Consider the following 21,023-nt stretch of genomic DNA (forward strand, 5'->3'; position numbering starts at 1 on the left):
AGCCTGAGGTTTAGAAGCAAACTGTACAAACGTACAAATGTCTTGTATTTGTTCAGATACTCATGCGTTTCAGACACCTCCCTGATTGCCTCACCATTTCAATCAAAAAAAGCTACAGGAGGGCTCTAACTAAACACAGGCGACACCAGTTCACCGAGAATGCACTGCCATCCTAGCACCTAAGACAAGAAAAGGTCAAAGGACAGTGCTTCCACCACCATGCCAGGGGAAAAAAAAAAAAAAACCACCCAAACCCCACCCAAACCCAAAACCCAACTCAACACTTACTTGAGTCTGCTCAAGATTTATACTTGAACTTTACAGGAGTCTGACTGGTCACCCCCATGGATTCCCCAAACCTCTTTCTATACCCATTCCGTTTGTGAAGGAACCGAGCTATCTATTCCACGTTTTTCCGCATCAAGACAACTCACATCTCCCCAGACGTTTAATTGTGGGGTAAGTTATAAACTAAGAACTACACATCTTTATTACCACGCAGAAATTAAAATTATATTCAGGCAAGAAGGCATTCCCCTTATGCCAACGGACATTAAACACGCCAAACATTCTATTTAATAAATTTTATTTATGCAAAGCCAATCCAAAACTGTTGTGTAAAAGTGAAAAGCTCTTTTTACATATTAATAAAAACTTTTTTTTTTGTGCACTTTCTGTGTGGAAAGAGTGAGGATTTGACTGTTGTATTTACAGGAAGCCACTAAGTTTGTTTAAAAATATAGACATAGGTATTAAGTCATTCTTATTTTCCCTAAAGGCTAATTGCTGTACAGTATACAATAGCTCAAAGTGCCCAAATAACCAAGGGTATCCCATGACAACTTGACTATACAAGCTCTTTGTGCCCGATTAAGAATATTCTCATTTTGATGTAATGCTTCGGCCCAGTGCTTGTTTTTTGGGTTTTGGGTTTTTTTTAGGGGCTTTTATTTTTAATGTATACAGTAGTCAAATTATATTACTATGTCACACCCAGTATTTCCTTAAGGAAGAAAAGTTACGTTCCTTGACCCTCCAGTTCAGCCGCTGCTATATCTGGTTCTTCATCATTGTAAATGTTTTCTGCCTAAAGACACAAAATATCACATTACAAATGGTAGACACAATTGTTTTTAAACAATCTTCTACACTTTATACAGAAAAAAAATGGTAATACCAAGAAGGCACAGACATCATCCCCTCCTTAAAGGGACTTTCTCCCTGCCTCTTCTTAAAGGGCAGCCAAATTTAGGAACGTGCACACAGTGGCTAGACTTCAGCAGTTGTCTCCTCGCATTGTTTTATTTCAGCAGCATAAGCATTAGCCATTTAACCATTACCCTCACCATGAACCTTTTATTTGGACTTATTTCAACCTCAGTCTGAACACACAAACAAGTTAAAGCACAGGTATAAAAACCCGAAAGCCTAACCTGTGACGCACATTTAAGTCTGTTACATTTTTTTAACTTAAATTATTCCCAAGTGACTTTATTGCAAATTTATAAGATAACTCATCAAATTCCTGTAATGTAAAACAGTATGAACTAACTGGAGAGTTAAAAGGCATCTTGCTTCACAGTCAACATGCAGGGGAGGGAGGAAAGAGTAAATCTTGGCTAGTACTGGACATAAGTTCACAACTGCCACATTTATTCTTAATACTAACTAGTACCTAAGACTTGGAGTCAAGAATTAGCTAGCAGTTGCATGTATTCAGGTTGGTTTAGTCTTTGTTTTCTTTTGAAAGTCTTACTCTCCAATCAAAGTGTAGGGAGTACAGGGGATAAACTACTTTCAGTCACTGAAGGCACAAGCCACCCTAAGAAGAACAAGCCATTTCAGTTTCATTTATGCAACAAGCTTCAGAGCAACTCAAGGGCTGTTGTGACACTCACCATTTGCCATATCTGCATTATGTTGTCCTCCGAGACAGAACAGATTACCCAAGGCTCATTAGGATTCCAACTGAAGTCTGAAATTTTGGCAGTGTGTCCTCCATGAATAAACTGTTAAAAAAAACCCACAAGCTTCAGTAAGCCATTTCATCTCTAGAGAGAAATCTGTTAAAACCCAAGATTCAGAAGTTAAATTCATCATGCTGATGACTACACAAAGAAAAACTTGCTACTAGAGATTCACAATACAGACGTAAGGAAGGTGTGTGTGAAACAGCGCTTTCCATTCATTGCTTATGGACACGGCTGCAACTGCTGAGACAGCATTTAACACGACAGTTCATATTATTATAGCAACAACTGATTAACGTGCTCAAAATGGTGCTACTTCATGCAAGGTTGGGCTGTGAAATCCAGCCATATTTTATATCCATCACCTCATCTAACTATATGAGCACTTACACAGTTACACAGGAAACAGGGAAACCAAACTATAAGCATTTTTAATTGTTTCCTGAGGACGCAAAACAAAACTTAAGCCTTTGTACTTTCTACATCAGTAAGGTTATCTATATGGGACCTAACTGGTTTAATGCAAGATAAACAATTTGAGGCCTTGGCTTTACACGCATTCAGTTATAGAAGAGTACCGACAAGCACATGGCCGAAACTGTAAATATATTCAACAATAAAGACGTGTAAATCATGTCCAGAACAGCTTTGAAAAAAATCACTACCTTCAGAATTGAACGGAGGAAGCCTACTGTAAGTTAGAGCTATGGACTGAAAATTGAGGAGGTGAAAAGATTTAAGGACTGCTGCAGTTCTAGTCACACAGTTATGAGGCATCATACTGCCATATAGCATGTCAGCAGATTGAAACCTGAACAAAAGCATACCAGCAGTTCAGGAGGCCCATCTTCTGCATCCTCTGCAGACTGCTCTTCTCCAATTTTACTGTAAGAAAGTAGTTTATACTTTTTATTAATAATGAAAATTGCATCCTATATCAGCTTAAGTTAACAGTTCCTAGCCTTTGTTTCCAGTATTTGCTTTTGCTATTGGTTTTTCTCACTGTCAAATAACTGTAAGCCTCAGGTACAAAACATCAACTGTTTGGCGTAATCATTACTGAAATAGAATCTAACTCGTGAAGCACATGGAGGCAGAAATCACTTATTACTAAAGACAACAGAAAACAATTCTATCAGCAAGAAATCCTTGCAGAGAAGTAACATTAGAATGTTACACACATACTGTGCTGCTTCTACTGTATACCTGAAAGGCCAGGTCCGAGTTAAGCAACAAGGGAGGCTAGAGAACAGTACAAATCAAGTCTACCAAATAAAGTAGGTCTGCAGCCTTTTTTTTTTACTGTCTGTTCATATATACTAAAAGAAAGGAAATGCTCTTCACCTCAGATCCCATACATTAAGCCGACGATCAGTACCACTTGAAGCAAGAATTGTTTCGTTATGAGGAGACCAGTGAACCTATTGAAAGAAAACAACTTGACTGGAGCAGAGTTACTGATTTCTAAAGCATATCCTGAATAACCACCACCAGCACCTGGCCACTAACTTTCAACAACTAGACTCAATACATCAGTTTCTTCCAGCAAAAAGGATGTCCTATAGCTCAAATAGAGTGCTCTAAATTCTTAAGATTTCCCAGATTGAACAGCCAACATTATTTCACTATTACAGATCTACCATATCATGAAATTTAGTTGTCTAAAATTCACTGTTACTTGCACCTACTAAATAGGCACAGTTCACAATATTAGATTTGAACCCAAGTCCTGTCCACAGCAGGACATTTTAGAGAAACCTTCTACCTGTACTGAGGGTAGTTGCAAGCTCCCAGTATCTTTTTAGCAGTAAGTTGTAGACTACTTGCTTCAGAGTCAAGTGGGGAAAGGCAGAAAGAAACTACGTGGTACTGTCTGTATTCGTTGAACCAAAATTCACTATTTAATGTTTAACAGACCTTTAATTATTGTGGTCAGTCACCATAGGAAAATTTACATGTTCTTGTCCTAGTCAGTACTCTTACAGATTTTGTTATGGGTTGTGAGAAAAGTTTACCCACCTGAAAAATTTCATCTTTATGAGACTCAAAAGAATGGAGTTTCAATTTTAAATTTCGAAGATCCCATAGAGCCACCGTCTGGGAGAAGTAACAAGAAATCACTTTTGCTATAATGGCTATAGAACTGTCATCGAAAATACTTATAAAGTATGCACAAGTAAATACCTTGTCAGCAGAACCAGTTGCTAGAATGAACTCACTGTAAGGGTTGAAGGACAGACAGTTGACCTCGGCTGTATGAGCATCTACAGAATGACTTGGCTTGGACGTAGTATTAGATCTTGTGTCCCAGCTGTTGCAATGAAGGGTTTGGGGGAGAGTGAGGGGCAGGGAGGAGAGAGAGAGAGTGAACAAACATAAGTTTTCACAGGAGGTTCTTTTTCACTACACATTAGTTTAAGAGACTACATTATTACTAAACCTAAGTCTGAAGCTACAGATTTTATTCAAAAACCTTTCAGGATTTTGTGTCTGTTGTACGTGAGCAGTTCACACCAGGAAGCTGATATACGTATTAATTACATCTTATTTTCAAACGATGTGAACACATTAAATGACATGCGGATTTCAGTGATTCTGCAGCATTACTATAGTTGATTGCACTAAAGAACTACATTAGACCATTCCATAATTCAGACTTTTTTTATCTAAGTGCTCTGGACTGGTCCACTGACAGCACACAGCAGGCACTATCCAGAAACCGCTTCACCCCAACTTACATCATAAGCTTCTGATCATCAGCGACAGATCCAAACAGAGATTCATGGAGCAGATGCCATGCCACATCTTCTACTACTGCAGAGTGTCCAGTAAAGATTGCTTTTGCATCAACAATTTTGCCTTCTTTTGGTCCAGCACTTACATCCCATAAACACACAGTCTGTAAATAAGAGTCATATTCTATTGTTATGTGGACTTCAACAGTGTTATCTTAAAAAAAAAAAAAAAAAAAATCACATTCTACATATAAACAGAGAGATGACACTCCTGCCCCTGAAACAGTTCTTTGTTTTTTGAAAAGGAACACTTAATATGCCGTAAGTTAGAAGTCAGCTGACTTAAGTTATCAATCAGTTTTCTTCAAATTCAAGGCCCAAGGACTATTTATAGGGTCACAAAAGCAATTTACAAAAAGCATCCCTATTTCAGTAGCTTGTGTTTCACTTTTAAAGCCCACACAGAAATTTGTTAGCTATTAGTCCAACTGATCTTTGAGGGTCTTACTAATTTATGGTCTCAGACCCAAGCCAGTTTAAAGGTTTGTTACACAACAATTTCTTTCAGCAGACAACTATAAAAACATTCTGCTCTTACTTCACTGAGAATGTTACAAAAAACTGGTTGTTGATTACAGCCTGAAGTCAACTGACAGCCTTTAGAAATATAATTAAAATATGTGAGAGCTTCCTCACATAACAATGTACAGCTTCAGTCACTCAGTCTTTCTCTAATTATCTATTACAGCATAAATTAGGGAGGGGTTGGTTTGGTTATTTTTTTTAAGTAGGAGAAAAGATGTGGTTTTTACATGATCATCTGATGCACTGAGAAGATGTCCACTCAAATTTGAGTTCCATGACAAGCCATAGCCTTCTTTCTGGTGCCCTCTTAATCTAAGGTCAGGATTACACTCTCCACTTGGGTCTGAAAGAGAGGAAATTCCTTCCATTTGGCTTCACCTTGCACATCAATCCATACGAGCATCATTATCACCTAAGAACTTTGTTTCTGTTGCAATAAGGGTATTTCATACATCAGCCTCATAGGAGAACGCTGCTTGTATGGAGTTTCGCTTATGGTATTGAGCATAACCAGGCAGTTAAAGTCATCGAAGATATGGGTGGTCTTATTTGGATTCCAGAGCCCATCACCCCTCCTCCTAATTGCAGTTAAATACAAGTTTACCCTTCAACGACAAGAGGCATTTTGCTTAACTTCAAGGAGTCTGACCCACCTGGTTTTGAAGGATGTTTAGTGTAGTCAAATACTAACACATCAGCAGACGGTGTTTTTGTAGCAATGATGCAGGGATTCTGCGGCATGTAACGAGCACGGTTTACTTCACCTTCATGGTTGATTTTAATCTCCGTTTCAATTTTGCCAGTCACAGATCCAAAGCCACCAAACTCTACATTTGTCAGAAAAAGGTCGATTTATCACATCAACTATTTTAAACAGGTTAAACAGCACTTCACGCAGCTCCTCCACTCCAAGAGGCAGTGGTAAGCATCTTATCATAATACAATAGAGATTATGAAAGACTAGCACCATGTGGCACAACAGTATTAACATTAGATATTTTGAATCCTCTACAATAGAAACTAAAGCTCTAAAAGAGTTTGTATTTGAGACAGATGGATATCAGTTTTCACCACAACGGACAGAGCTGGTAGAAATGCTAGTAGGGATTGTACATCATAACGTTACCTAAATTATTCTGAAATAAGAAGTTTCCTCTTTTTAGTCACTATTAATGATCTAGAATTAGTATGAACTGAAAAGTATATGTCAGCTTTAGTATTTAACAGAAAGTCAGAATACCATTGGGCAGGACACTTATTAATGCTACTGCTAAAACATAATCTTAAGAATGCATGCGCTGCCCACCTCCTTTTTCACTGTCATATTGAGAAGCATCAAACTGATCATCATTGGGAATCTGGACTCTTGCAACAACCAGGTGGTTCTGTTCATCGGACGTGTGTGTTCCCAAAACCAGCCAGTGTAGAGCGTAATCCTTTCCTTCTGGCCTGTTTAGAATAATAAATGCATGGAATAAAACTAAGTGCTCAGTTCCAGAAGTTTGAGAGCTAGTATCAATAACATTCAAGATCCAAACTTCTTCAGGGAGCTAGAAAAAAGAGACTCACGTAAGAGATCCTTTCCTTCGTCACAAGAGACTTGTGCAATAAAGTGAACTAGACTCTGACATAAGCAAGCCAAAGACACAACCAGCAAGGCTAAAGTGACAATGCAAGTCCGTAAACATTGCCACTGTGGCTTGAAAGGGACAACTACAATTTGCACAGTAGTTAAAGGTGACACTAATACCTACTTCTGTCTTTAATTCCCCTAGCAGTTGCACAGTACTGATTTAGAAATCAATCAATACTACTTTCTATAAAACACAAATACTGAGGACAACTGGCAACCTGTTTTAGTTACTTCTCTTAGAAGCTTTTACCAGTTATTATTTTACTTCAGAAGCTCATTTTTAAACACTGCACAAATCCTAGCTAACTAGAACCAAATTTCTCTTCTGGCAGTTAAATGCAATATTTAGCAATAAGTGAAAGGCTGGATGGACAGTGCCATTTATCTCTGAAAGGAAAAAATTGAACAGTCAAAACCAAGCAAATTCTGCATTCCTGAAAGCAACAAACTAATTACGCTGTCTGAATCCAAGCAAGCAGGAATCATTAGGGCAATCATAAACCACTGTAGGTATTACTACACCACTTCCAAGGCATCACCATACATTTTGAGGGGGGAAGAAAAATACGAAACAAAATAAAAAACACACAATGCACACACACTTACTTGCATCAGGAACAGGTGTCCCATCATGTCAGGTGCCATAGAAAGAGACAGTCCTTGCCTTAAATGGCTTACATATTTTGACACTGGATAATTGGAAATACCAGGTTTTAAACTGAACATTAAGTCAATCTGCAAAATACGAGGCAAGCAGAAGTGTTCCTCATAAGGGCTCCACACCCTCACATCCCCACTTCATTTTCTCCATGCCACGACTAGTTAGCTCACATCTCTCAACATCTTCCCCAAACATTCTGGTACACAAAATTAAGTGATCATGTAACCACCAAGTATAACATCACATATGTAAGGTGGAATTTTAAAGATGAAAGAGACCATCCTCTGATTATCGCATGAACTTTACACATAAGCTATTTTAAAACCTAGCTGTATCCAGTTTACAACAACATGAGGGACCCAGTCCTTGTCCACTACCTCAATGGAGCCCTGAGTGGTTACTGCGACAATTTAAGTTCTATTGTAGCTGGCATATGAACAAAATCTATCCCCATCTTCAAAATTCTTTAAGAAATTAAGCAGTGAGCCCACAGTTTTCAGGGGGAGGTGGAAGAATGGGAAAATTAAAAATATGTGAAGTCAACAGTGAGCCAGGGACAGAACCAGGACGTGAAGCACCAGTCTTAGAACAATATTCTCTCAAATAAGTCCAGACTTAAAAAAAAAAAATCAGACAGACACTATAGCTTCTACAGAATAGTAATCTGTAGCGCACATGAGGAAAAACAGTCTTGAAGAAAAAGCTAATTTAGTACATAGATTTCTCTGATCAGAATTAACGATAGAAGAGTGTTAGGTCTCTTATATATGAATAAATTAAGAAAGATTTCTCTCCCCACACCTCACGACATCTTCTGCTAGGCTACGCTAGAGTTCTGTGAAGTATCAAGTTGTGACTTTTTTCCCCAAAGCTTCTGCATACCCAAAGGATTTTTGAAGTTGTAAGCAAAATAAAGTGTTACAAGCCTACAAAGAGGAGTCTAACCCAAATTATTCTTGTCTTGCATGGTTTTTATCCTCAAGCTACTTAGCAGACATGGCTAACAGAGACAGAAAAAGCAGTGAAACAAGCAATTGCACACAGCCTCGGCTCCTGCTTTGCAAACGAAGCAAATCAGCAGCTGAGCTCTGTGCCTCCCTGGCACCTTCCAGGTCTCTCTTCCTTTCTCTCACCTGGTCACATCAGGCAACCACTGCACCGTGAGGCTGGGCCACTCCAGAGCATGTGTCATCACCAGGTCGTACAAGAAGGGGGTGTTTTTCTTCCAGATCTTGTACTCCTCGCTGATGACGCGCTCCTCCACCGTGTCCTCCAGCACTGCGGGGAGGGAGAGATATGAACCAGGGACTCGGCGCCTGCTGCCGCTGAACCGGGGCGCGGGGGGTGGGATGGGAGCGCCGCCACGGTACGGGGCTATACCAGAGAGGGGGCGAGGTAGGAGAGGGGGTCCCGAAGCGCCCTCAGGGCCGGCCGGCGGGAGGACAACTGCAACCGCCCCACCCCCGCTACCACCCCGTCGGAAGCTCCTTGGAGAGGAAGCGCGGAGCGCCTCAGCCCCGCCACGCCACCCGCGCCCCTCTCGCCCTTCGGGCACACGCGTCCTCACCCCACCACCCAGCCGGGGAGAGGGAGGAGGGGGTCTCCTACCTTCCTTGCTCGCCATTTTGGGTGTGCGCCTGCGCGCAGAGGCGAGACGCAGCGCAGGAAGCAACGGCTAACGGCGCCGAAGGCGGAGGGCGAGGGCCGCCGCTGAGGGCCTCGCCGCTGAGGGCCCCAACGGCGCTGCCACCGCCCCGCCGCGCGCGGGCGGGCGGGCGGGCTTCCCGACTTCTAACCCGCGCCTCGCGCCACCGCGCAAGCGCTGCCAGCGGGCCCGCGGCACCACCGCTCACGGCGGCAGCCAATGGAGTGGGCGGAAGGGCCGCGAGGGCGCGCGCGCGCGCGCGGGGCGGCCGGGGCGCTCCAATCAGGCGCTGGCGCGCGCTGATCGCACGCGGGGCGGGGCGGGGCCGCCCTAACGGCCGGGAGCGCGCAGGAGCCCCCTGAGAGGGCGGGCGGGGAGAGAGAGGCGCAAGGTCGGGGGGTGCGGGTGCCGCAGCGCCTTCCCTGCCCCGGGAGCGCCCGGACTCGGCCCCGAGGGGGCTGACGCTACTCCCGGGGCGCGTCCGTGCCGCGGCCCCGGGATTACGGGGCGGGGCGGGGCGGGGCGGAGCGGAGCGGAGGGGGCGAGGAGGAGCCAGGCGGCCGCAGACGCGCGGGGTTTGCGGGCTGGGGGAAGGCGGGTCGGCCTGGCCGCGCTGTTGCCGCGAGGTGGGGCTATAGGTAAAGCAGCTCCGCCGAGGGTTCTGGAGCAGGAGTTAGCAAACGGGCTTCCTGCTGCTTCACCCCAGTTCAAGGGCGCTACGGAGCGACCTGCCCGCCCGTTCCAGAAGCTGCCTCACGGCACCCGGAGCAAGCTCAGCTCGTACCGCCGAGGCTCAGGGGTGGATGGGTTTGATGAGCGTGATCTGCTCACCAAAATTTTGCCATTGCCCCAAAATCCCAGCTTAGCTGGAGGGCGTCGGTGCCGCTGAGAGGCCGCTACGCAAGCTGTACGGAGCCACGCACACCACAGCGGGGTTAAGAAGTAGTTTCGCTGCTTGGACTGTACCGCCAGGCCACACGGTGCCCTCGGGGGCAGGCACGCTCACCGCAGAGAGCACCAGAGCACCGGCGCTCCCCGCCCGGTAATAACACGGACGGTGATGCCCGGAACGTGGTGCCGCCACAAGCCACACTGGGAAGCACTCCCGTCAGTGCTGCTGTGGAAGATCAGAGTACCACAATGCTATCCACGAGTATCATTTACACTCGTCTTCCTTGCACAGGGATAAAATGAAAATTCAAGATTCTAGAGGTGTTAAAATCCCCAAAACACTCAGGAGTGGGTGAAGAACAAAAACGTTCTTCTGGCCCTCCTCCTTAAGCTACCCTACTTGTTACTGCTGCTCTGCGGCAGATTTAGCAAATAGGGCATCAGTCATTGCACATTGGAAGTAGAAATTGGGAAACAGCAGTAGTTTTATTATTACTTATTCATTAGCTTTCATGAACAGAACCCAGGGTACATTCAGAAAGGACGGGCAGTGCAGTCAATGAGAGGGAAATGAGAACAAATTGCTGTTTCTACGGAAGCGTCCAAAACACAAAATGCAGGATACCCCTTTCCACCCATCAGAAATTACAATAATTTAGCCATTAAAAGAGGAAAGAACAGCCCACATCTTTAACGTCAGTTAAAAAAATGATCCTGGCATGAATGAAGACTAGAGATTAGCCTCGCAGAAACAAGCACAGGCAGCTACATCCAGGAAACTTTGGGGAGCCCTGAGGGGCCGGGGGGAGCGGGGGTGCACGGTGCTGCAGCCGGCCATGCAGGGCTGCTGCGGTGCTGGGCAGCCAGCCGTGGGCCACGGGGCAAGCCATGCAGGGCAGGGCACCGCTCAGCCCCCGGCGTGGGGGCTGCGGGGGCTCTCGCCGTGGCAGCACGTTTCTCTGATCCGTGCTCCGTGGTATATGGAGGTTTGGGGCTTTGGCGGTAAAATGGAAATTTCTTGGAGATCCAGCAGCTACCAGGCGGCCTGTCTGCATTTGAAACAAACTTAAGTTGAGCAGCAAAGAATGGCGGTTGACCTGTATTTAGTATGTCTAAGCTAATAAGCCCTAAATTATATTAAAAACTTAGATACTAATCCCTCTTTACAACTAGAAATCTGTAAGTGAAAATGGTTACAGAGGCCACAGCTGAATAGTTACTATTTTTCAGCAATGGTGCTGAAGATAACAGAACATTGCTTAATTTTCTAGAAGAAATGGATGCTTGGACTATTTGTTAGTTGCACTTAGGGCATGGAAGACGCTGAACTGCATTATCGAATCCTCAGTCACATAATATCAGTCAGTCTGAGTTTTAAATTCTGTTGTTGTCTAATAGGGTCAGTGGTATCGTCTGACTACTGTGGCGAGTGACACAGCGTCGTTTATGCAGTCACATACAAATCAAATGTATGGCTTTGCTACCATGCCTGCCCAGCCTTTCTATTCTCTCGTTTCAGCTGTCACTAACCAAAAGACCATTTAATTTAACTGCTTTCAGTTCAGCTTAAATGAACAGTGCTTGCCACAGGTAACAGCCTTAACCAGGGTAGATCCTTCTGGCAGCTAGTAACACTTTCTAGCAGCATAAGGGAAACAGAGGCAGTTCGGAATCAGGTTAGATTCTCCCAAATCCCCCTAAAGATTCAAAGGAACTTTGTGCCTCCAAATTGCATGGCTTTTCTTACCATGTTGTAACTTACAGGCTTAAGATGAATTCTTGCTTCAGTATTAAACTCAGGGAGATGAATCCTGTATCACTAAGGCTTATGTGCCTCAAGTCCCAGAAGGGGAGGAAATGAGCTCTGTAGTGGAGCTCACTGTGCTCAGCTAGAGATAGTGGCGGGAGAGAGGGGAACACGCAGCCAAATGAGGACCGGTGTTTTTTGATTTCCCTCTGTGAGGACACTCCTCATGGGCTGAGCCTTCTATGGTCTGGACTGCAGTTTTTCAAACAAGGAGTCCAGTTATGGAAAATGTTTATGTCTAGGAGAGGCTGGAGAGTCAGAGGCTGGTAATAGCAGCCGAAGGTTGTAGCATGGGAATCAGGGAAGAAGGCTGAGGTAGGCAGCCAGCTCCTCAAGCAGGAAGCCTTCCCTAATGAACCATTGCTTTTTTGGTCAGAGTGTTGAAAAACAGAAATCTTCTGGTGAAGTTAAATAACTATATATTAATCTTCTCCTTAAACATGCACAAATTGGAATTAAAGCTATGCATGGCTTACTTATTCGAAATGAGAATCTTGTCAAATTAATTGGAAGCTGCAAAATAATCCGCTACATAGGAGTGCACGAGTGAGTGTGTTAACACAGACACAGAGCCTTGATCATACAAGCTGTGTTAGCAGCTTGCCTTTGGCAACGCTTACTAGTTGTTTTGGTATTTGCTGCCAAGTATATGTCTACTCCTACAAAGTGCTGAGGCCTTCCTAAAACCTTGGAGAGCGAAGACTGAACCTTTCAGACTCTTGGGTGTTGTTGCAGGGCGTTGATCACTTAAACCTCAGATGCTGGATGAAGGAATCTCTGTCAGGCTTTCTGGCTTTAAGTGACCTCTGTTAGCTCTCGCTGAAGGGTGACTACACGGCCCCTTGAAAGATCAAGCCTGTGTGAGCATTTGGATGGGATGCTGTTTGTACCTTTTGCTGTAAACAGCAGTATTTGTTGCCACAGCTTACCTGGAATATGATGGGGAAAATGTGAATTAGTTTTGGAAAACAATAAACAAAATTGCCCTTCAATGATGTCATGTGGGGCTTGGCTGAACTCTAAGCGAAGAGAGGAATTGCTCCCTGACCCTCCACAAGTTTTTGCAGACTCTGTTTAGGATCTGCAAATCGAGTTGGATTCTAATGGGCTGCCAGGACTAGTACTAGCTTCGGTGAACAAAACCTGTCATGCCTATATATCAAAACAATTGGTAAGTGACCAGCACAGTTCTCTTCTCCTTGTTAGCAATTATACTTGCATACAGCCACATTTTCTTTTAACTTAAATCCACGCACCAAAGATCCTATTGTTAAGTGCTTTTCTCCCGTTGAGATTGTCATGGAAAAGCCAAGCTGTCAAAGAAGGCACATCATCGACTCTTAGGTTGGTTATCTGCAGTTCATCAGCATGGTCATATCTGTGACCAGACACCTAAAACATATCCTTTGATTCGCACACTTTGTAAGGAAAGTAACGGTCCGAGGCCATTGTTCATCACTTGCAGTATGTGTAAAATGTACGATAAATTAGTGTTGAAGTAAAAGAGTGACTTGAATCATAAGCGTTATTTTATTAAGCTATACTTCTTTCAAACATAAGCATGATATATTGCATTTTCATTTCAGTACAAAAAAAATCTGTCTCCTGCATCCTCAATTGTATGTGCTGCATCGTGCTTCAAATCGCCAGATATACTTATGAAGAATTATATGCACTTATTAATTTTCAGCTTGAAGACATGTATGCTGATTTATTACTCTGCAAAGAATTAGCTGGCTTGCTGAAGCTTATGTCTCTTAGACATTATGAGGAGCTGATGGATGTTCATAGTACAACTCCGCAAGTAGGTGTAGGTATTACTGTGAATGACCATCTCAGTCAGAAAATTGTTTAAAGAAAATCAAGTTTGCACAAAAACTCAGAACTGCCCATTGGAAAAGTAAAGTAGCAGCCTCGGCGTTTATTATTTTCTAATATATTTGCTGTCATTGCATAGTCTCAGTAGCCTGTTTGGAATAAAGCATCATTTTCATCAAACGTGCAGATAAGAAAAGCACACCTCAGTTTAATTGATGCAAACATCCAGAGTTTCTTGAAATGTGACCATGTTTATTTTCCCCACTGCTCATCCAATATTTCTTTGTATTTACCCAGCAATTATTATCTCCCCAGTATAAATCACACCTAACCTATACCCTGCTGTCGCAGAAAATCTTGAGCTGTAGCAGTGTAGCGGTGTCTTGGACTTTCTTGTTCTCTGTGACATGCAATATGGGATTTGTCTAAGGACAGCATGTCTCTGGCGGTTCACTTCTAAATGGGCTTGGCTGTGTTTTATCCTGATATGCAACATATGTATGCTGCATAGCCATGTGCAAATGATAACTTTCGCTTTCCAACGAATAAAGTACATTTGTAGGAATGTCAGTACTTAGGGGAAGGCATGACTCACTCGGATTATATGCAGTGTTGTAGATAAATACTCCTCTTGCACCTCCTAGGTGGGATTGTTCCCACTATTGGGATGCTGTAGTGGGAACTCGTGATCTGCATGTTTTGGATAACTAGCACTGTTTGTCACACTTTCAGCTCACCATTGTAGATTGTATTGAACTTCATGCGGCAAGTGAGAAGCAATCCTGCGGCAGTCTTGTGCATTCCTTCAGTATTCAGGAATATACAGTGTTTTACCTTTGATGTAGAATATGTTTATGTTGGAACATACAAACTAAGCCTGTTCTCGTATAACAAGCCCGCCTTTCCCCTCCCAAAATAACATTAACACTGCTCTAAGCCCAGACTAATAAATCCAACCCTGCTGAACACTTTTTTGTTGCTTGCCATGGACATGGCAGCATTCCCTCAACACCTAGGCTTGCTGGGCTATTTCTGTGCTCTGCGGCATTTGCTTAGCATTTTCTATGCATTTTTTAAATAATTCCGTATAGAATGGCAGGTAAATTATTGGAGACATAGATATCAACATTTACGTAACTGGCTTGGTACACTTTTATTAATTTTGCACAGAGTAGTGGAACTGGTGGAATTACTGAGGAGCAGGGGAATATGCAAGTAGTTTTTAACAGGTCATGTTATGAAACAATGCTGCAATATGTGCTGGTTTGCATGCTATACATTTCCAAGAGGATGTCAGATGTGCTTTCATTGTATAGTCTGCTGTAGTTCTGCAGCCTACTGGCCTGGAGAGATTATTGCCTGTATGTGGAGTCTGCAGACCCATAGGGATATCAAAAGAAATGGCAGAGAGTATTTTGCTCAGCAGAAAATACTTTGGCTTTTTGATAGAAGTAACAGACGTGCAAATTTGTACAACAAACAATCTATTTTCTGAAAAGTATAAATGGTTAAATGAGTGCCAACAGGGGGATTTTCAATAAAATGGAAGGAGACATTTTACTCCTGAAGCTTCCAGCACTTCGCTCAGTGGTGTTCCCTGTGGCTTGTTGCCCTGCCCTCCCTGTGATCTCGAAGGAACTTGGGGAGCAGGAATGGGGTAGTTCCAAGCCAGTGTCTGGGTCACAGGAATCAGAGGAGACTGTAATCCAGAAGCTGCTGTTTTCAGTTATATGGAAAGGAGTTGAGGCAAACTGCTGCTCTCAACGATGTGCTGAAGCATCGTGAAGCACAGGGAAGTCTAAGCCTTCCATGCCAAAGAAGGTGAAAGGGAGATGTTTATTATAATCCATTTCCTCTTCATCTTCCACTCTAGGGCTTAAAAGCCTCTACAAGTATTCAGTGAAGGAAAGTGATCTCTTCTGCCTTCTAATCTTTGGGAATGTCTCTCCCCACCTGAGCTGCCTGGCTTTCTTTTTCAGAGACTTCTCTGAGGTCACCATATGGTTTCTTTCTTTGTTCTTCACTCTCACTCTTTTGAGACTTGAAGCAATTAATAATGGCATTATCTTCAGGGTTCTGGGTATCCCAGAGGTGAATCCACTGAGACAGGAACTGTGCCAAGCTGTTTCAGCTCACTGATCAGTTTCTGTGGTAATGAAGATCTTTGTTAGTTCTGTTTGATTTACTCAGTCGTTATGGCAGAACACCCTCAGGTGCAGTCTTTGGAAGCTCTAGAGATCTTGAATTTTATATGCTCTCTTCTTTCCAAGTGTTTTGAACCACTGAGAACCACAGTACTGTGCAGAGTATGTAGTAATGGATAGATGTTATGTAAGACAGCTGTGCAGCTTTTTACTTTGGGAGGCAGAGGCTGGGGCCAGATTAACTATGGATTCACAGTGTGTTAGGGACATCATATAAGGGAAGAAGGAACAGGCAGATAGAAGATCTGCTGGGACCAGGTTGGTGCCTGTTTACATTTCTGCAGTCAGTTCTAAAACTGGTGGGTACCTGTCGTGGTTTAACCCCAGTCAGCAACTAAGCACCACGCAGCCGCTTCCCCCTTCCCCCTCCCAGTGGGGTGAGGAGGAGGAAAGAGGGGAAAAAAAGTAAAACTCGTGGGTTGAGATAAGAACAGTTTAATAACTAAAGTAAAATATAATACTAACAATAGTAATAATGAAATATAATAATAATAATAGTAAGGAAAAGGAATATAACAAAAAAGGAGGGGGAGGAAGGAAAAAAAAAAAACAAACAAAAAAACCCCACCAGTGATGCACAATGCAATTGCTCACCACCCGCTGACCGATGCCCAGTTAGTTCCCGAGCCACGATCCACGCCGCCCGGCCAACTCCCCCCTGTTTATATACTGGGCATGACGTTCCATGGTATGGAATACCCCTTTGGCTAGTTCAGGTCAGCTGCCCTGGCTGTGCTCCCTCCCAGCTTCTTGCACACCTGCTTGCTGGCAGAGCATGGGAAACTGAAAAGTCCTTGGCTTAAGATAAGCGCTACTTAGCAACAACTAAAACATCAGAGTGTTATCAACATCATTCTTACACTAAATCCAAAACACAGCACTGTACCAGCTGCTAAAAAGAAAGTTAACTCTGTCCCAGCCGAAACCAGGACAGTACCCAAGCATCTTAGGAGTATCCAGCAAATAAGCTTTGCTGCTGTTTATGCTAGTTACTCCCAGTGGTGTCTGCAGCTAAAGCGGCACAGCCACGTGTTCAGAAATGGGAGAAAAGAAAGATAGCGGCACTGCCTTGTCAGGTCAGAATTGTACTTGAACATGTTCTGCAGTTAGCAGTCTGTCTTATATTCCCTGTGGGCCAGTTCAAAGTTCATCATGCTGTTAATGCCATTTTGCAGTACGTTTCAGAGCATGGTTTTATGGACAGCTTAAGCCAGTCTAAGGCCATAATAATGCTATAGGAGTAGACCTGGTCTCCCCTCTTGCTAGCCACTCTTCTGCCCCTGCCCTGGTGTCAGCACTAACATTCACGTGGTCAGTGGGGAGCTGGATCAGGTCCCCAGTCTAGTTGATCTATTTTTTTTAGCAGAGTTGGTTTTCAGCCAGATGATCAAGCTGAGCATACTCACTGCATGTCTTCCTGGTCTTAAACCTGGCACGAAGGGGAGCACATGGCCAAGGCCAAGAGCAGGGATGGCTCCATTCAGGCTCTGGTTTCAGATTAGTTTGCACCAATCGTGAGATTGCGCCATAGGCCACCCAAGTCAATAGTCTTAGCACTTTGCTGCTAGTTCACTGCCGTGTCTGGAGCGTTCAGTTCCCTGAACAGCCAGGCAGTAGTATTGTCTCTCTGCCACTTGTCTGTCTTCTGCAGATGAGGAAACTGAGAAAGAAGGTGAAAACTCCATTCACATGCTTTCATTTGCTGGCATGGGAGGAAAACTTTAAAATTTCTACTTAGTTACTGGTATAAATGGGATATATAACTAGGACTTCAGTTGGAGACAACCGAGCCAAATATGAGTACAGGGATTCCCAGTATCATGGGACACCGTTGAGACCTTATTTGACATGCATTTAAAATATTCTTCAAAGAGGTTTTCTAAAGGAAAAAGGTTTTAACAAAATTGCTGCTTTGCTGAGAAGCGGCACAACTGGATCAAATTAAATAAAACCTGAATTTTAAAAGCATCTTGTGATTTGAGATACTGCAGAGAGCCTCTTTAAATGGTGTCTGAGACTGAGCATCCATCAACTGAGGAAATCTCTAACACTAGGGGCTTTAGAAAAATCTAAGCTTTCATATTTGAACTATTTCTCCATACAGCTGGAAATCTAATGTAAGCAGAGCCTAAGCAACTTGGCCAAAGTAATTTAGGGAGTCAGAACTGCTGACTGCTAATCCTAGCTCAGGTTTCTAGCCACATGCCTGGAATGCTAACGTTTGACTTTATTGTTTTGTGTTTTTCCTTTAGTCTCTGCTGTGAGGTACATTGGGGGAACAGTAGAGCAGTGATGACTGTTAACACCTCTGCCCTCTTTCTTAAGAAGGACCTTTTTTTTGCTGAAGCTTAGGGAGACAAGTACAGACTACATGGTAACATATTTCTGTGTGAGAAGTCATTTTTGGCTATCTCTCACTTTAAAAAAACATTGCACATGGGAGGTTAAGGAGGGTGTGAATAACCTGGTTTCTTTTTTGGAAGAGTGACACAGATGCAGTACGTTGGATGCAGGATGGCTTTGTTGTTAGTTATGTGTTATCATTACATCTGCATACCACAGTCACAGGTCAGCACCTGATTCTGTCAGCACTCTACAGACACCGTAGGAAGACATCAGCTATTGACCTGAAGATCTGTCTTACTCTTAGATTTTGAGAATAAGACAGTTCGATACAGGAAGATGGGACTGTGCAAGGTGACAATTATTGGTGAGCAAAATAAGCAGTTCTCATGGTTGCAGCCTCCCTGGTAGCAGAGATAATATGGAAAGAGAATTTGAAAGAGACACAAAGTGGCTTTGTGAATGCTTATGGGAGAGCTGTGCCCAGGTGAAACAAGCAAGTAGGAAAAAAAGGGGTAGATAACTTTTCAGATAATGCTTTTTTTCCCTTTTTTTTTCTTTTTTTTAATTTAGGTTACCTCCCAAAAGAGTTGCTCCAGAACCCTGACTGTGAGTCTTCTGAGATTAACATTAGCATCTTAGTTTGGACCAGGAGTGAACTTTTGAAGTGAACCTTCTGATTGTCCCCACTTAGTGCACGTTGGTTTACACCGCAGACTGGTCACAGAGCACATGAATTGGATTCTTTTTGAGTGAAACTAAATCAGAAATTTAGGGACCTCAAAACCAATTGCTTTACTCTGCAGATCCACTCCTATTGCATGGTACTACTTGCTTATTGTAGACATAAGTTATCTTGTTTCTTTTTTTTTTTTTTTTTGAAAGGAATACAGCTTTTTGATAGACTTTCAAGTGCTCTTTGCTTATATTTCTTAAGTATGCTGATATCCTATCATCTGTAATGCCTCAGTGGCATTTGCTCAGATAGCATTATATGCTTTGCTTAGTATTCGCAGTGAAATTGCACCTATTTCAGGACAAAGTCTCTAGATTCACAGTAAGCATCTTGTAAGCTAAAATGGTGTATTGAAGGTAAATCTCAAATGCCTACTCAGCATTTTGGCAGTGGCACGTATGGAAACAAACAGTTAAAGATAGAGAAGGTCAGAAATTCTGTCTCTGGGGATTTTGACTTGAAATGTGAGAATTTAAAAAAAAATGTTACAGGTTTTAACAGGACATTTGGCAACACTTTTCCCTCTTTCCCATGTGTGGCCATAGAGTCATTCATCAGTCGCTCTTCCCCACTTACTTGGCTCCGCAATGGAAGTATCTAGGGGCAGTATAGTCTTGATCTTGTATGTGTTTTATTAAAGCCTAGCACATTTTCAGATCCTACAGAAGAGTTCAGAAGAGAAATATTCTGTTAACGTGTGGAACACAAAGAGATGAGGTGGTGGGCAGAAATGTGGAAACATTCCCCTGTCTCCATACACTCAGAGAGAGGGAAGGGAAGAATTTACCACAAGTTGTTAAGGGGTAAAGTAGCACGCTCTCACAATCAACCACAGGGAACCCCAGTGAGGTGAAACCTGCTTCTTCCCTCAGACTTTACTTGGACCGGTACAGCTACTCACAGCCTCTCCTGTAGTGCTGTGTCTTAAGGCTTATATATGTATGAGACGGTGGTCAGAGAGGGTGGTCACAGAAGAATCCCAGTTTCATTGGGACTGAATTCCTACAAGAATTAAGGACAACATATTTCACCACCTGTCACCACAAATCCCAGGCACATTTATTCAACAAAGCCTTTGTAATACAATATAAATAAGTAGCAACATAGGCACTTGATAGCAAGGGGAAAAAAAAAAGTCATGCTAAAATTAAAAGCACAGAACCCTCCTCCTAAGAAGCGATAAAAGAATACTAAACCGCATGTTACAAGTGGCAGGACACACTTGTAATTCATTCTTAAAAGGACTTCAAAAACATGCTATGAAGACAATAAAACTATTTTAATAGAATAGAATCCTCAAAATACTTTATAGTTGAGTAGTATTTTTCTCAGCAACTGATAATGACATTAAGTGTGTTGCTCACATAACAATACAAAATTAAGTCTGTGTAAAGACCTGTTCAGAGTAGGGTAGGGCAGCATGTGGCAATATGCCATGATGCCACTTCTTTTTAGACATCAGCGTGCCCCTTTTTTTCTGGGATAACAGCAGCTACTGTCCCAGAGGAAAGCAAGCAATCAGCTGCTGCCACTGAACTCTTGCCAAGTGCTGGGCAGCAAGCTGGTTTGGGAGTTGGTGCCGTACAGGAAGCCACAATACTATTCAGGATTCTCATTTCTTTGTGTTTAGAATGCAGCAGGACCTTGATAATGCCTACTAGGTGATCTTTCTGCATAAGGCACAGACTTCCAATGGGTCTTGGACCAGACCCCTCCTAACAGGGTCATGTTTGACCACTTCAGGAATTCTAACTAGCAAAGAGAATTTGTGTTAAAAGAAAAGAGAAAAAACCCAAACCCTTTTTGGCAGAGTTGTTGCTGCTGAACTAAGAGAAAAGAAAAAGAGGAGGAGACTCCTTACAAATGTTCGTGAATATGCTGCATAGCAACTAATGTTTGGTTTATTGCATAGAGTAATGCTGAAATACACATAGGGGTTACAGCATGCTGCAAACTAATTTTCTCATGGGAAGGTAAAGGCTAGAAGCACTCAGA

The 21,023-nt window shown here is 43.0% G+C and overlaps 1 protein-coding gene across 1 annotated transcript; it reads right to left on the reverse strand.

Annotated features, from left to right (window-relative positions):
• Positions 1-575: 575 nt before the first annotated feature.
• Positions 576-9,356, reverse strand: RBBP7 (RB binding protein 7, chromatin remodeling factor). Its single transcript, XM_050898122.1, has 12 exons — positions 9,193-9,356; positions 8,718-8,862; positions 6,597-6,739; positions 5,944-6,117; positions 5,518-5,633; positions 4,709-4,869; positions 4,155-4,281; positions 3,990-4,067; positions 3,315-3,391; positions 2,798-2,855; positions 1,899-2,009; positions 576-1,087 (listed from the first exon to the last, which is right to left on the reverse strand). Exons 1-12 carry the CDS (start codon positions 9,206-9,208, stop codon positions 1,019-1,021), a joined length of 1,275 nt encoding a protein of 424 aa, XP_050754079.1. The 5' UTR covers positions 9,209-9,356; the 3' UTR covers positions 576-1,018.
• Between the last annotated feature and the right edge of the window lie 11,667 nt (positions 9,357-21,023).

This window comes from Gymnogyps californianus, chromosome 1, assembly GCF_018139145.2.
Source record: "Gymnogyps californianus isolate 813 chromosome 1, ASM1813914v2, whole genome shotgun sequence".
Classification (NCBI taxonomy): domain Eukaryota; kingdom Metazoa; phylum Chordata; class Aves; order Accipitriformes; family Cathartidae; genus Gymnogyps; species Gymnogyps californianus.